The sequence below is a fragment of the Fukomys damarensis genome, unplaced genomic scaffold, assembly GCF_012274545.1.
Source record: "Fukomys damarensis isolate Sample0158 unplaced genomic scaffold, DMR_v1.0_HiC HiC_scaffold_6, whole genome shotgun sequence".
NCBI classification, from domain to species: Eukaryota; Metazoa; Chordata; class Mammalia; order Rodentia; family Bathyergidae; genus Fukomys; species Fukomys damarensis.
The window spans coordinates 32857452-32873154 of record NW_022900918.1 but is presented as its reverse complement, the minus strand read 5'-3'; the positions used below and the strand labels follow the sequence as shown (position 1 = coordinate 32873154).

At 53.3% G+C, this 15703-nt stretch overlaps 2 protein-coding genes across 7 annotated transcripts in view; one reads left to right on the top strand and one right to left on the bottom strand.

Moving 5' to 3' along the window:
• The first annotated feature begins 6287 nt into the window (after positions 1-6287).
• Positions 6288-15703, top strand: part of Gpr183 (G protein-coupled receptor 183) — an 85524-nt gene continuing 76108 nt past the window's right edge. For 2 of the 3 annotated variants that reach the window (XM_010604595.2, XM_010604594.2), the window contains exon 1: positions 6288-6596. The gene's annotated coding sequence lies outside the window, so the exon portion shown is untranslated. Of the gene's footprint in view, positions 6597-9482; positions 9626-9723; positions 9760-10014; positions 10096-15703 lie in introns of those variants that run through there. The other variant, XR_776450.2, reaches the window with a different exon arrangement.
• Ubac2 (UBA domain containing 2) overlaps positions 10545-15703 on the bottom strand; it is a 157017-nt gene continuing 151858 nt past the window's right edge. For all 4 annotated transcript variants that reach the window (XM_010604598.2, XM_033760961.1, XM_019204606.2 and 1 more), the window contains one exon: positions 10545-11428. In XM_010604598.2, coding sequence (XP_010602900.1) covers positions 11321-11428 — 108 coding nt within the window. In that variant the 3' untranslated portion in view covers positions 10545-11320. The remainder of the gene's footprint in view (positions 11429-15703) is intronic.

Sequence of the window (15703 nt, the reverse complement as noted above, 5' to 3'; positions counted from 1 at the left end):
GCGGTGATAACACAGGGAGAAGCAGCCCGTCAGGGAACAGGAGGTGTGACCCCAGGGCTCCCTGCCATAACATATGGCTGCCTCCACACGCTCTTCAGGGCAAGGCCCACGACCCCTTCCCTCCTTGGGTCTCGTGTGTGGCCAGGAAGTCCCCTGGGTCCACGATCTCGGAGCTGTCTCGGGGGGAAGTTGTGCCCCTCTGTGAGACCTGGGCAGCCTGAGCTATGGTGACAAAGGGCCACCTGAGGGTGGAGACTCACGGCCCACACTTGTGGTGCTAGAGGTCTGCAATCAAAGTTCGGGCAGGGCTGGGTCCTGAGGGAACCTGGTCCTTTCTCTCCTAGCTCTGGCGACCTTGCCATCTCTGAGCTTTGGCTGTGTCACTCCAATCCCTGCCTCTGTTGTCACCTGAATTTCCCTATGTCTGTCTTCACATGGCATTTACCTCCTCTTGTAAGGATGCCAATATCTTGGCGACAGCCAATATTGATGACCTCAACTCCCCACCATCCACAGAGACCCTATTTCTCTGTTTGTTTGTTTTGTGAGATGGCATCTTGCTATGTAGTCCAGGCTGGCCTTGAACTTCCAGCACCCCTCTTGCCTCAGCCTCCCAAATTCTAGTATTACAGGCATGTACCACGACCCCTGGCCAGAGACCCTATTTCTAATTAAGGCTATGCTCACAGGAACCAGGGATGACGATTTGATCATATCCTTTTAGGGAACACACTTCTACCCATAACACCCTCCATTTCCGAAGACCCCTCTTTTCAGACACTTTCCTTTCTGAGCCCTATTAATCTGTCAACTCTAACCCCTACATGGCCGAGGGGCCCCACCCCAAAAGTGAAGAAGAGTTGGGCCAGTGGTGCACACCTGTGATCCCAGCACTGTGGGATCATTGAGGCCGGAGAATCACAAGTTCAAGCTCAGCCTGGGCAATGTGGCAACAGTGAGACCCTGTCTGAAAAATAAATAAATAGAGCCAGGTGTGGTGGTGCACACCTGTAATCCCAGCACTTAGGAGGCTGAGGCAGGAGGATCGCTATGAGTTCAAGACCAGCCTGGGCTACATAGTGAGTTCTAGGTCAGTCTCAACTACACAGTGACACCCTGTCTCAAAACAAACAAACAAACAAACAAAAAAAGCGAGGAGGAAGTAGAGAGGTCTGTTTTAAATGCTAACTGGCTCAGGAGAGTTTAGCTTAGGTTTGTTTCCCAGGCCCTGACGCAGTCACCCCATGTCCACAGGGAAGTGTCAGGGCTCCGGCTCCCTCTGTGGGGGATTGGAGTGGAGGAGGCGAGGCTGAGGCCCTGAATTCCCCAGGGTGTGTGTGTGTGTGTGTGAGACAATGGCCATGCAACCAGCACAGGTGTTGGGGGGGGGGCTCTGCTAGGAACTGCAATCCCTTGACATTTTGAGGGCAAGAACAGAAAGTTTTGCCAACCATCGCTCAGACCCCAGGTGACCACAGCCGGCTTTCACTACAGGTTTCTCCCTCACAACACCAAGTGAGTAATACCAGGCAGGCACACGGGACAAGAGTGTCCTCTGATGGAGGAGGGACTGGCCAGACTGTGCTACCCTGGGCGCTGGCACCGGGGTCGGAGCAACCACGGGCAACCCGGAAGCCTCCAAGGAGGTGCCCAGCTCTTCTAGGCGAAGCTGTGATTTCCAACTGGGCGGCGCAGCAGGAGACGAGCGGCCGGAGAGCCAGCAAAGCATTTGCTTTTTCTGTATTTGCAGCCAGAGCTCCAGAACTCCACCTGCTGTCAGCCGGGCCTTGGCGTCCGCAGGAGTGCGGGCCGACTGCGGAACTGCGCCGGCGCGTTCCGGATGGTGGGGGTGGGGTGCCCCATGCGCCTCTGAATCACCCTGAAACCAGCCGCGGCAGCCTCTACCCACCCCCCACCCAATTTACAGAAAAGCTGCCTTCTGTGAAATCAGACCCTGGTAGAAAGGACGGGGCCCACTGCCCTGAGAGATCTCCAGGGCTCAGATCCTCTGATCCCGAGGAGTCCTGGCACAAGCCCTGTTGCCTCTAATGGGAGACAGGCCCAGAGGGTGGCCGGTCCCGAGGGAGCGCGCGCGCGCGCGCGCGTGTGTGTGTGTGTGTAGTGTAAAAGGCAAGCAACTAGTGGGAGAACAGTACTTACACACTTGTCATGTGGGTCAAGGGCAGCTGTCTCTGAAGACAAGGAGCTCTTCAGCTCCACAACACACTGCTGGCTCTGGGCGGACAAGCGTCTTCAACACTCATTTCTCCGCAAGTCACCAAGTGCTGTCCCAGGTGGAACAGGAGACCCGGTCTCCAGCCTCAGGGATCACGTGGACCAGCAGGAAGCCTCCTGGGACCATCCCAACACACTGGACAAGTGTGCTCCGTGACGTGCAGATCAGTTGGCAGGGAGACCTCCTGGGTGGCTGGACCGGTGGGTCATTTTCTGATGTGGGAGTACAGGGCAGGGTGTAGTTTGGAAGTAGAAGGTGGACTTGGGTGCCCCGGGGACCTAAGAAAATGGGTCCCCTGGAAGTGTCTATCATAAAGCAGGACGTGCAAGGCGAGAAGCCAGGAGAGAGTTTAGGATGAGGGGCAGATGTGGAAGACATGAGGGGCTACTATTCCCAGGGAGATCTCAGGGAGGCTGCTTTGAATATGGGTTTCCCAGCCCAAATGCCCTTCAACTGAGGACCGGATAAAGAAGATGTCGTTTTTTGTTTTTTGAATGGAATGGATTACTACTTAGCCATAAGGAAAAATAGAGATATTTATAGCTAAATAGATATAGCTTGAGGCCATACTCTTAAGTGGAATAAATAGGACTCATATGTGAATACTGAATTGTCTCCCTGGTGTGAGAAACTGAAAGGGTAAATGAGGACCCAAATGTGCAATGGCTACTGCGAAATGGGAAGAAAAGGTTCAAAAGGAAATGGGAAGTAGGGAGTGGGGAGGGGAAAGGAAAAACATGGAAAAAAGAAGGGGAACAATGGAAACGAAGCTCATGTAAATAGGGAGGAATGAAGGGGTTGAAGCGGGGGAACGGGGAAAAAAGAACCAAGGTATCTCATGCACAGGTACAAATTCCCAATGAGGACTGTGATCACAATGTGTACCTGAAATGTACCAGCAGACTTCATAAAAGAAGACACGGTTTCCTTGTGACTCCAGTGTGACGAGAGCAGGAGGCAGCTGTCACTGGCAAGACCGTTGTTACTCACAGGTCCCAAGAGGAGCCTCAGGGCCATGTGAGGAGCCTCAGGGCCGGACAGGAGGCCGATGGGGCACCAGGGAAAAAATGAGCAGGAGGCTTTTCTTACTTTTTTGAGGAAGCCAGGGCAGGGCAGGCGCCCGGGTGGGGGATGGGTGTGGGGGACACAGGGTCTGCTGTAGTGGTCTGGTCCTGGTCCCGGGTGATCAGGGCAGGGGACAGCAGCTGGAGTGTGAGAGCCTGAAGGGGCCCCAGGTTGGTTGGTTTGGTTTAAAGAGCGTGCTGCTGGGTGCAGGCTCCTCGGGGTCACCAGGCCCCGAGACATCACAGGTCAGCACACGTTCATTACAGAGGCGAGGAAAGCACCAGGAGGCCATCAGTGTCTAAAGGTGGGAAAAGGAGCTGAGGAAGCCGCGGGACAGACTGAGAAAGGTGGCAAAGCAGGACAGGAGTTGTCACCAAAGCCCAGGGAGCCAAGGGAGCGGAGAGCCAGCAGCTCAAAAAGGCTGGCCTCAAACTCATGGTGACCCTCCTGCCTCTGCCTTCTGAGTGCTGGGATTACAGGCCTGCACCACCACACCCCGCTCTAAAGTCATTTTGTAGCACAGAGAAAGAAGCTGTCGTAGTTGACAGCCTAAGCAGAAGAGGTCAGTACAGAGGCAAAGCCGATGGTACAGAGAGGAAAAGGAGATACCTGAGAGAAGAGCCTGCACTGAGCTCACTGTAGGAAGGAGCACCGAGGGAGGGGAGCCGCTGGGTGGGTACCAGGCAGGCACCCCCAGCCTCCACCCGACCCATCTGTGGAAACTGCTCAGCCAGGCAGCCACAGGTTCAAACTTGTTTGAGATCTTTATTCGTCATTCTCAAAAGAGGACCCCAGTTTATTATTAGGAAGTATTTCTGAAAGTCACAAGATGCCAGGAATACAGTATTTAAGAAAGTGGTTTAGAAAACAGGCCCACATTCCCGATGTCCCCGAGTCCCCACCCTTGGGGTGGGCGGAGCTGGACAGGAAGCCTCGTCATTTCCTAGGAAGGCACATGTGTCGCAAGCCAGGTCAGACAGGGTAGTTCTCCTGTCATCGGGAACCAGTACCCACCTGCCCAGTGTACAACACAGGCCTGAGAAAGATACACTAGGAGACAGAACTAAGAGAGAGAGAGAGAGCGAGCAGGGCACCGAACCACCAATACCGGTGCAACCGCAAAAGGCCCTGGAGAGTCCCAGGCACCGACTTCTATAGGCAGTTAACTGGGGTAAAAGCAACGCGTGGGTTCTGTGGAAATTAATGCAAACAAGGCTCATAAAGGACAAGACAAAGTATTCTCAAATGAGGAACGGAACAGACAAAACACATGATCGTAATTCGAACACTGTCCCTCAGTCTGAAGGTTTCAGTTGTGGGAACGGAATTCGGGTGCGAGTTACTCTGACCTCGGCATGTAGGCTTTGGCCAGACTCACTTCTGTAAACAAGCCAGTTGCGGGGTTGACTCTTCACAGCCTGCTTTGGGCGTACTCAGTACTGCAGTCATCTGCGAAGCCACACAGGCGAAGAGTCGGGAGGGGCCTTGCTGGAGTGTCAGTGGCACCCACGGCCCAGGTGTGGCCAGCCGGCTCCTCCCTGTGCCCGCAGCTGCTGTCACCGTGGGGTGCTGGGTCAGCTGGCCATCAGCAGAGTGCTTACTTCTAACGCCAAGGTATCGGGGGCAGCCTGAGCGCGTCTCCCAAGTCTGTACGTGAAGGTCCTGACCGCCGTGCCTCAGAAAGTGACTTATGGAGACAGGGCTTTTTCTTTTCAGCAAAACCATTATTGTACATTTTAGATGTGCATAATGGTAACACTCACCACGGGGAATTTGCACCTGTACATGATATTTCCCACCTCTGTTTTCTCATTCTCTCTCCCCTCCCCACATACAAAAGCTTTGTTTCCATTTTTTCCTTCTATTTTCACCTTTTTGGTCCCTTCCTTCCTTTCTCCCGCCCCCTCCTTTGCGCCCCTTCCCATTTGAACATTTTCTTCTCATTTCCCAAAATCTCCTATACTTTTCAGTCCTTATTTCCACTTTCGGTTTCTCACCCCAGAGGAACAATGTGGTATCACACGCGAGTGTCCGATTTATCCCCCCAAAGAGTATGGGCTCAAGGTGCCTCCCTTTAGCTGTAAAGGTCTCAAGCTCATCTTTCTTTATGGCAGAGTAGTTGGACACAGGGATTCTGAGGAAGCAAAGACGTTAAACCTTGGTCACAAGGGTGGGCCCTAAGCTTAGGACTTAGATGAGGGAGATCTGGACACAGCAGTCACAGAGGAAGAGAGCTACTGACCGACCAGAGAGGCCGCGGAGGAACCGGCCTATCGGCACCTTGTTTGGGCAGTAAGGAAACACTTTCTGTTTCAGCCTCCAGCCCGGGGCACTTTGTTACAGCAGCCAGAGCTGACTGATGCGGTGTTGTATTTGTTTTGAGTTAGGGCCTCTGTTTGTAGCACTGGCCTCAAACTCACAACCCTCCTGCCTCAGCCTCCTGAGTGCTGAGATTACAGGCGTACACCACCATGTATGGCTAATGGAATACTCTTAATCTTTCTACTCTGTTTAAGGAAAATGAATGGTTTCTCCTTTCTTCTTTCAAGCTTCATGCCTCCCATCAGCTGTTGAAAGAAGTGAAAAGAAAGCAAATGTTTTGGATCCCATTTACTTTTCCAGGCTCCTCCGAGAGCCAGCCCTGTCACATGCAGAGTGGGGTGCTGTGCACTCGGGGGGTGACCCTCAGCCTCAGCGCTGTAGGACTGGCCGGGTGGGGGGGGCTTGGGAGTGGCAGATAGTGCCCAGGGAGCCGCCCGGTGTACCGCACAGTTTGGCCATGTGTTTCCTCCCTAGCTGAAGTTCATGTCTACATGCAGTGACTGGCTTTCTCGTGCAGATCTGTCCCACAACCTTGAGAACATTCTTCCCACTGCCCTGTGACCTTGAGAATATTTTCTGGCTTGCTTAGCACTTCAGCAGAAATCTGTTCATCTTATCTCTTGGTTTATGCTCTTGCTCAGCATTTCCATTCTCAGAGCTCTGTATGTGTGGAGATGGGGCTGAGGAGGCCAAGTCTCACGCGCACCTGCTGGGGCAGACCTTGGAGAACCAGGCAATTGGAGGAGGAGGAGGAACAGGGTTCAAGTTCCTGGGGAAGAGCCTCCCTCCTCCCGCCAGCATCTGGGCCAAAGGGGCGCCATGTGGATAGGACCTGAGGTGCAGAATCGAGGTGGCTGCAGGGAGACTCTGGTGGCTCTGGATGTGGCTTCATTTATGCAATGGGGACATTAGTCAGCAAGACCTTTGACGTCGCTGCCAGCTCTGAGGACTGAGATTTCTGAGCGGAGGACCAGTAAGTGTATTGGAGCCCTGATTTCCCCATGAGTTCATGGGTTTTGCCATGTGTCTGTCTTATTGTATCTTTTTGTTTGTTGGCTTGCTTGGTTTTTTGAGACATGGTCTTGCTATGTAGCCCTGGCTGGCTTCGAACTCATAGCCTTGGCCTCTCAGGTGCTGGGATTACAAGTGTGGGCCACCACGCCAGCTTGTCTTACGGTATCTTTAGTGGCATTTGATTATCTGTGTGTGGTCTGTTCCCGGTAACCTGTAAGAATTGTTGCTAGCATTCACCTAAGGAAATTCTCATCTAAGAACAGAATGGTGGTGATGGGCCTGGGAGCCACACAGTGTTAAAGACAGAAGCCCAGGGGACAGGAGGTCAGGCCAGGGGGAATCCAATGTCCCATGTGTTCCAGGTGGGTGGCTCTCCCTACTCCTCCAGTCTCCAGTTGAGGTTCCAACTGGCATCTTAACAAAGGCCAAGTGTCTTTAATGTCAGTAGCATCTTAGGGGGAGACACTGCATGGCCTCCAACACAACATGGGAAGTTGGGGGACATCATTCTTGGTGGTAGGACCCTTGTACCTGGTTTTCCACTCTACCTGCAGTGTCTCACAAGCATGTGTGGCTTTGGGTTGAGGTGGTGGGTTTGGAAGTTGAGTAGTCTGGCTGTGTGGGAGGCGTCCCAGCCTTGTCTCCCTATAATATCCCCTAAGGGTCCCCTCTTTCTGCAGGATGGAGGGCTGGTCCATGCAGAGGGGCAGCCCATATTCCTGAGCCAGGTATGAGCAGGAGGAAGGGACCAGGATAGTCCTAGGGCACCTGAGGTTCGTCTACCACCCAGGTGTGCAGCAGCAGCAGCAGCAGAGGGAGTGGGGCCAGCTATCGTGAGGCTGGGGCAGCTGCAGAGGGGCTGAGGACAGGTCCTTGGTGGACCCTGATCAGGTTACCCGGTCCCTCTCCGACCCAGTCTTCTACACCAGAAAAATGTTCTTTCTAGTTCAGGTTCCCTATGGATATGCAGCCACATAAAGCGAAGGACTGACACATGCTCAGGGAGGAAGGTCTCCGTGTGGCTGGGACAGTGATGGCCAGGGCAGGGCAGGTGGCAGATGGCTGTCCCTTCCCTTCCACTGAGGAGGGACTCTGGTTTTATCGACTGGTGGGGTTACATGGTGCTTTTAATGCCTTTTTTCTGGTTTGCTGTGGTGAAGGTAGAGGCCATTGTATGTCTGATGTGTCTGTGGCACGTGGGGACAGCCCCTCAGAGTCAGTAAGGTACTTCTGTGCTTTGGTGAAGATCAGGGTGGCTCTCCAGGGAGCAAGAAGCACAGGGTTTAGGGCCAGATTTCTACCAAAGATCCCTGCAAGGATCAGGGTTCCCCCCTTTCCCTTCCACTCCAAGTCTACTCAAAGTGCCAGGCATCTCAGAACCTTCTGGAATATTCCCACTTCCCTGTGGATACTAGGAGGGCCTGCGGCATCTGGATAGTTTCTTGGGATTATCTGGATTCTAGTCTGTGGCCCTAGGTCCTTGCGATTCTCCCTTACTGGGGTCTGCAGACCACCACACTGCTGAGTGGACCAACAAAAGCACGACCCCTTCCGTCCTGCACAGAACTCTGGCTGGAAGGGCTCCTCCACTCCTCCACTTCAGTTCCTACCCCTTCTTGGGCCTCCTCCTCTCTCCCTTCTTGGTTAAGAAGGTGGAAACTCGAAGACCTAAGCCTGGTGAACTTCATTCCTCCTTGTCTTACCTTTGACTTTCTTTTCCCTCTGCTTCCGGGTGACTGCAGGGTCCTTCTTGCTTTCCCAGGTCAACGGTCCTCACAGTTCCAGCTCACAACCCACCTTGGGTGGATCTTGGAGTTTCTGGCCCCTCCTCTTCCTCAGCTTCCCACCCTTGCTGCTTTCTCCCTTGGTCACGTTCCAGCTTCTGTCTTTAGGAGCTGGCTGTCCGGGGGCTCCTGCGCTCCCTGACTGGCTGCCTTCTGCTGGTTCTCCCTGCTCCCTCCAGGCACCAACATGCCCAGCAGACCCATTAACCCGCCTTCCTCTCGTTTATCTCCAGCCAACTCACTCAGCCCCTTGTCCCTGGAGCAGCCCGTGTTGCTCTCCAGCCTGCCTCTTTCCATGTCAACTTCCATCTCTGGTGGCCACTTTCCCAGCCCAAACCAGCCTTGCTCTGTCTGAATCCCTGCTCTCGTGGGGGCGTCACCAAAATTGAGCCCTTGAGGATTTCTCCATTTCACACAGCTATATCGAGCAGGTTAGAAATTCACACAATTCTGCCTCTTTTTCTTATGTGCGATTTCAATTTCAGATCTCAAATTTTAGCCGAGCCCAATGTCGGCCTCGCCTTCTTGGTCCTCCCCTTTATAGAAACACTATCTGTTAGGGGACTATGAGGAAGATAACTTGACTCTCACAAATCGCGTATAACTTAATCTGCTTAAAACAGGCACTACATTTATGGTTTTAGACGCTTCCATTTCACTTTAAGGATAACTACAGGGGCATAAACTCAGGCACCCAGGGAACATCCTAAAGTCACTGGGATCTGCAATTTCGTCCTTCACTTCTCTGGTCTCCCGCTTACTTCCAAGGCAGGATCTCCTCACCCTCAGAAGCGCTTGCTTATTACAGATACTTTTCTCCCTCTTCTCATTTCTTAATCTAGAATCTGTTTGTTTGCAAATGAAGTTGAACAGTTACCATCTGCACAAACTCAAAAGCCTGAATTTTTTCTAGATTTTAGGAAACCAGATTAAACGGCTCACTGACGCCCCCTTCTGGCACACGTCACTAGGCAAGGTCTTTCTCTGGAGGCGGCCCCAGCCTGCTATTTCTGGGATTTGGCCAGAGGTGTATTCTCCTGCATTCCACGTCCTTTTGACAGGTGGCTGCAGGAAGCAAGGGCCGGCCAGCACTGGGAGCCCAGCAAGGCATCACCCATGTGTGCGGGAGAAATAAAGACCGCATGTGTTAAGGTACAAAGGTGGCACTGGAGGGACAATGGCTGGTGGTGCAGGACAAGGACAGGTGAGATGTGGGAGCCGCTGGGGCAGGGGGCTGAGGCGTCTCCTCACTGTGCCACGGTCCAAGTCCAGTCCTCAGGTCTCCGCTCTCTGCTGAAACAGGGTCACCGAGGATATGCGAAGTATGATCACAAGCAGGTGGGCATCCTCAGTCCTTTTCCATTGCGAGCCTTGCGTGGGCTGCTGGCTCCCCACTCTGGGAGGCAAGGGCGCAGCCTGTGGTCGGTTGTCCATGCGCAGTGCTACGGGAAGGCGACAAGGAGTAAGGCAGGTGCTCGTGTCCGAACGCAGCTGCTCTGGGCCTGGGGACACAGGGTGTGGGTCATGTCCTGGCTGTGCCCTGGTCAGTGAGTGAAGGGGGCTGTCTTCACGACTACCTGCTGTTCCTCACAGGAGAGCTAGGAAAACCCAGACTCCAAGTCCGAGGCCTGGGACCAGAGGCTCCCAGAAAGTCACCTCAACCCGAGGCTCCGGGCTTTGGCACAGTGACGCCACCGCTGGGTGATGCCACAGCCGTGCTACATCTGCTCAGGAAGCACCGGGCCTTCTGCAGAGAGATGAGCGGGCCGGCCTTTCCCCACGCTCTGGTGGAACTGTCTAGAATGAGGTTGTATTTAGAGAAGTCTAATCACAACTACGGAAAAGTAAAACACGTTAAAAACTTTATTGACGTATCACACATCGAAATTTGCATCAATTTGATACACGGCTGCTCTTTTCGCGGAACACACTAGTCGCACAATTTGCTGACTGTAACCATGGACTGGCTCCAGAGCTGTTTGTGCCCACCGTGGGCCACCTCAGCTGGTCACCTCCTCACCGTGTCTCTGCGGTACATTTCGCCTTGTGCCACCGTGGGAGTGAGGTGCGGGGCCGGGGTCACCCTGCAGCGGGGAAGGTGGTGGGCGAGGGTCTGTCTTCTCTCCTGGGGCTGCACTGGACTGGCCCAGCCACTGCGCGATCTGGTCAGACTCTGCCAGACTCCAGGAAGCAACCATTCTCTTGCTCCACTCCCTACCCAGCCTAAGTGGCTAATTCCGGACTTTTGAGCAAAATTAACCCCAGCTGTTATGGAGTATCCCAGAACGTCAAGTCTGAACATGGTATCACCATTATTTTTAATGGAAATGGGAGGAAGGAGTCGGGAAATCCTCTGGACTGGAGTGGGCCAGACCAGCATGGAGCCAGGCTGTGCGCCTCCCCCCTGTCCCTGAGGCCTGGCGGGTACTGCACGGCCTCTGGGAAGTGTGCGGACCGAACAGCCAGGGGATGTGAACGCAATGTTGGGAAAAAAAGCAGCGACTAAAAAAAGCCCATGGAGACTGATGCGACACTTCCTTCCTGAAGGAGCAGTGCCCTTTCCCGTGTGGCACAGCGCCCGCAGAAAGGTGAGGAACATGGCGACAGCAGCGAGTCCCAATCCCGAGAGGCCCTTGGCTGCTGGAGACATCCGCAATTTTAACGCTTCTGAACACATCAGGAGTGAGGATTCTCCAAAGCAAGGAAAATGCCCAATAAAAAAATAAAGATAGAAAATACATGCTAATTTAATGGCAAACGTATTTGATACTATAACGGTAACCAACTTGGAGTGAAGACCGCCCTCTCTCTATGACAGAATCGGTGCCAGAGCCTGCTCGGTCCGAGCCGCGGTGTCAGGGTGGACCACGCCGCTGTCATCGGTGGCTGGGCTGGACCATCAGTGCTGCAGCAGGAAGTTGGTGGCCACATTGAGGTCATTATTTGAAGCTCTCAGGGCTTCCAAAGCATCACCTCTGGAAAATCCCATCTCCATGAGCCGGGCAACCTGGGAATAGAGGGAGTAGGAACATGTGAGTGACTACAACATCGCTACTTATTATCCACCAATCCAAACTTCGGGTCAGTTTCGTGGGAAAGGTCAAACCTGCTAAAAACCAAAATTAATTTCCATTTCAGCATGAAAGCTCGTATTAAAAAAAATCAGATACAAACTTTTAATGCTTGTTACATGTAGCCTGTAAATATGCATTGTATCAGGGAGCCCCCATTTTGCGGACAAGGAAAAGGGGGTCCTGGGGCCAAGTGGCTGCTGGGACCAGGCCTTGAGAGCAGGCCAGCACAAACAGCTGGAGCTAAGCACTGGCCACACCCCGCTGCATCACATCTGGAAGCCGAGGATGAACTGCGGACACACACTCGGGTCCGTAAGGATGCAGACAACTGCCCTGCTGGAGTTTTACTCTCGATGCTGCTGGTTCGATGACCATAATGTGCTGTCAGTCCTTGGTGTCACCTGGCCAGCGCGCTGCCTTTCCAGCAGCAGGCAGATGCACAGAAGGGCAGAGGCAACTGAAGGCGGCTGAGAACACAGGTAGCCTAAAGCTACCATGGTGAGGAAGCACCACCCTCGTGTGGCCCACAAATCCTGGTTCTGCAAATATGGCAGTTTCCTGCGCTTTTGCACACAGGAAATGTCCAGGGTTGAAACTGGTAGTGTTTATAGACTTTATCCATAACCTACTTTCTCAATGAAGAATGGATGATAAAAATATCAGAAATATACGTTTTGAACTTGTACTAAACTATACATTTGTAATGATATACAGCAAAACAGATACTTTCACAAAGTGTTGAGATTTCAGTGACAGATTCATTAAAGAGGCTTTGTGAACTGACCGGGAGACTCATTTTCTTTCTGATAGAAAGCAGTGAACCCAATACTATGTGTGGAAAGAGAACGGCTCCAGTACTGCCTCTCCAGACCTGCGCAGGGGGCCCCAGGTGGGCTGGGGGAGGAGAGAGTTGGCGGGAGGAGCCAACCATGGGCAGAGCCTATGAGACAGGCAAGGCCCAGGAGCTCAGGGCCTAAGCAAGGGGAGGGGAACTCAAGGGCTCCTCAGACCTCTCCTCCCTCTAAAAGCCTTAATTAAGGTAAGATAGGAAGGAAACACGGACATACAGGTGATGATTCTCAGAAGCTGGAGTTGTAGCGGGTGTGTTTTTAAACAGAAAATATCATCCATCTCACTGGTGGGTCCTCAAGCATTGCTGCGTTAAAATGAGGATTGAAAAATGTAGTAGCAGACAAGGGTGCTCCTGCCCACAGCCTCCACTCCAGCCCATGCACATGGACACACGCTGTGGCTGTTCCCACAGTGACAGTGGAATGAAGGCGCTGACAGCGTTCTACAAAGGCCTGCTGTGCTGGCCCCGCAGAGCCAAGAGTGAGGGGAGCCATAGCTTGTTAGAGTGCAATACCCCAGGTTTGGCGGCGAGTGTGGACAGAGCACAGGCGTCCTCTAGCTTCATCTCCCCTCCAGGACGCACCTGCCCTTTCCAGGGTGTCGGCGCCTTGGAGGGAGACTCATCCCCATGGCTACAGGGTAGAGGCCCCCGAGAATCCCCGTGGCCAGTTCTTCCTCGCTCTGGCCCCCAGGTCCACACTTTGCCCTCTGCAGTAGCACAGGGCCCCCTCCTCCCCTCTGTGGAGCAGGCAGTGGGGGGACACTCACGGTCCTCCCTCCCAGCTCCCTCAGCCCGGCCGCTCCCACTGTGCTGTCCTTTCTTCCCCAGGGAGTCTCTTTCCGCTGCCCCAGCCTGCTGACTGCTCTTCACCATTTCCTGGTCTCCCAGCTTGGGAGGACTCCAGGCCCACGGGGCTCTGCCAGCCTTGTGGGGGGACTGCTCCCTCCTGCCACCAGACTGCTGGATTCTGAGAAGGGCGCTGGCTGCTTCCACTCATTCCTGAGCTGCAGGACCCAGCACTTCCAGCCTAGTCCCTCTTTTCTGAGCTCTCACTGATGTGCCACCTCGAAACACGGTGTCCAGAACTAATGAGCTAATGCCATGGCTTCCGGGGTTGGGGAGGTGAGATGGCCACCGTCCTATGACCGTTACAGGGCAGGGATGCTTTGGTGTGTGTGTCTGCACGTGTGCACACAGGCATGTGTGCAGGAGACTGCACTGCACTGGTGTGGCCATGTCAGCAGGGCCTGCCACACCCTCAGGAATTTTCACCTGAGATATTCAGGCCAGGATTCTGAAATCCTACCTCAACCTAGGTACAAGACTGTGTACATCTCTCAAATTCCATCTGCCTATTTTCTAGCTAACCCAACAAATTATTTTCAGTTTTAGTTTTGTTATCTGCTAGGTTATTCATCTCCCCCTAACTCATATCACCTCCAAATTTGCTCTGGAGGACCTAAAGGACAGCATCAGACAGGTCAGATCAAAGACAGGGCCCAGAGCTCCCTGGGCATAAGCACTTCAAAAACGTTTTCAACCAGTTTCAAACCCCTTCAGATGATTGCTACTTTCCATTCTGAAGGTCAGCAACGTCTTTTTTTTTTTTTTTTTTTTTTTTTTTTTGAGACAGGGTCTCTCACTATGTAGTTGAGAGTGACTTGGAACTCACTATGTAGCCCAAGCTGGTCTCAAACTCTCAGCGATCCTCCTGCCTTAGCCTCCCAAGTGCTGGGATTATAGGCGTGTGCCACCACACCCAGCTGCAACTTTAAGGGAACAAGATGTTGTCACACATCTTGGTGAGATCCTGTGTCATTTGAATTAGTCTGCCATCTTCAACCATGACTGTACTTTTGACGTTGACAAGTCACTTTGTGTTACTTTGGTTTAGGCTCTACCAGATGCCGAACACTGATTTTGCCATTCCGCTCTCAGAATCTAACGCCCCGTCTTAGGGGGGATTCCAGGGTGAGTGTTACTCAGCCTTTTCGCCCTTGTCAGTCCAAGTGGAGCATGGGGCTGCCAACTCATGTTGGATGGGAGTCACAGGTGAGAAGACCCTCCCCGATACCTGCCGTCTAGCAGTTTTCTGCCCTGGACTGGAACGTGCATATATCTCAGGAGGTTGGCTGCGGCTCTTTCCAGTGAAGGAGCCTTATCTTTAGGCTGACTGGCCGGCCGCTGGTCACCCCACCTTTATTCTGCCTCTTATCTCTGCACTTGGTACCGCAGCCTGGAAATCCTACTGACTGATCAGCTAGGAAAAGTCTCCTTTTACCATTCGTCTTTGTCACCTGTATTTCATGCACAGCAGAGACCAGCTGTTTCTTTGCCCTTGGCTGGCAGGAAAAAAAATCTATTTGCTGTCCGCTGGCAGCAGTTTTGGGGTTTGCAGGTCACCATTCCTAATCCAGGGGTGACAGAGCAGGAGCCCAGCTCAGCAGGAGTGCCCGGTCCCAGTGTCCACCTGGTGATCAGTTTCCTTTCACTGACAATGAGTGTGATCTGGAATCCAGAAGGTGTTGATGGTGCCACCAAGGCACAGCATCGGCACAAGCCACGTGCGGTCCCGGGGTCCAGGGCAGCCAGGCTGCGTGCAGTCACATTGTGAGGACGAAGGCCTTCTCCGCGTGCATGGCCTCCTTCTGAGCTCGTTCCCGCTCAGACGCGATCACCATGAGGGCACTTGCTGGTCTGACAACTGAGCCCGGCTCCTCACAGTGCTTGGTGAAGAGTGGGAGGTGAGCCGGTGCTTTGGGTTCTAAGGCTGGCCACCCAGAGCTTCAGCCAGAGCTGGCTTCGGACTTGACGTGTGACTGGAGAGCTTTCATTGTGGACTGACCTGATGGGGAAAGTTATGAAGGAGAAACTGCGGGCACAGTTCTTCTAAAGGATGAGCAGTCACATTAGGAATCAGTATCTGTCAGCTTCCCCTTGTGTTCAACACCAAACCCGGGTAAGTGCGAGTGTGCTTGGGCTTAGGTCAGAGGGCAGTGAGCAGCCAGTGCAGGGCAGGAGTGACAGAATGGCGGGGCTCCCCACTCATGCCCTTTTGGGGTTCAGTCCAGACGCTAAGGCTGGAGCAAACGTAGCCACACAGAGATGGCCTCGGCTCTGCAGCAGACAGAAGTAATGATGGCACGGACTCTGACACCATCTGCTCAGAAGAGCCCACACTGCCAGTCCTGGTGGGCTTCATCCCTGTCTCTCCTGCGAAAGGCTCACTGCATCCTAGGACCAACTCCTGGGCTCCTACAAAACCGATGGCACTGAAGGTCTGTAGTCAGGTTAGCAATCCACAGACAGAGAGCCAGGGGCTCACATTTCCCGAACCCAGAAACACAAAATGGGA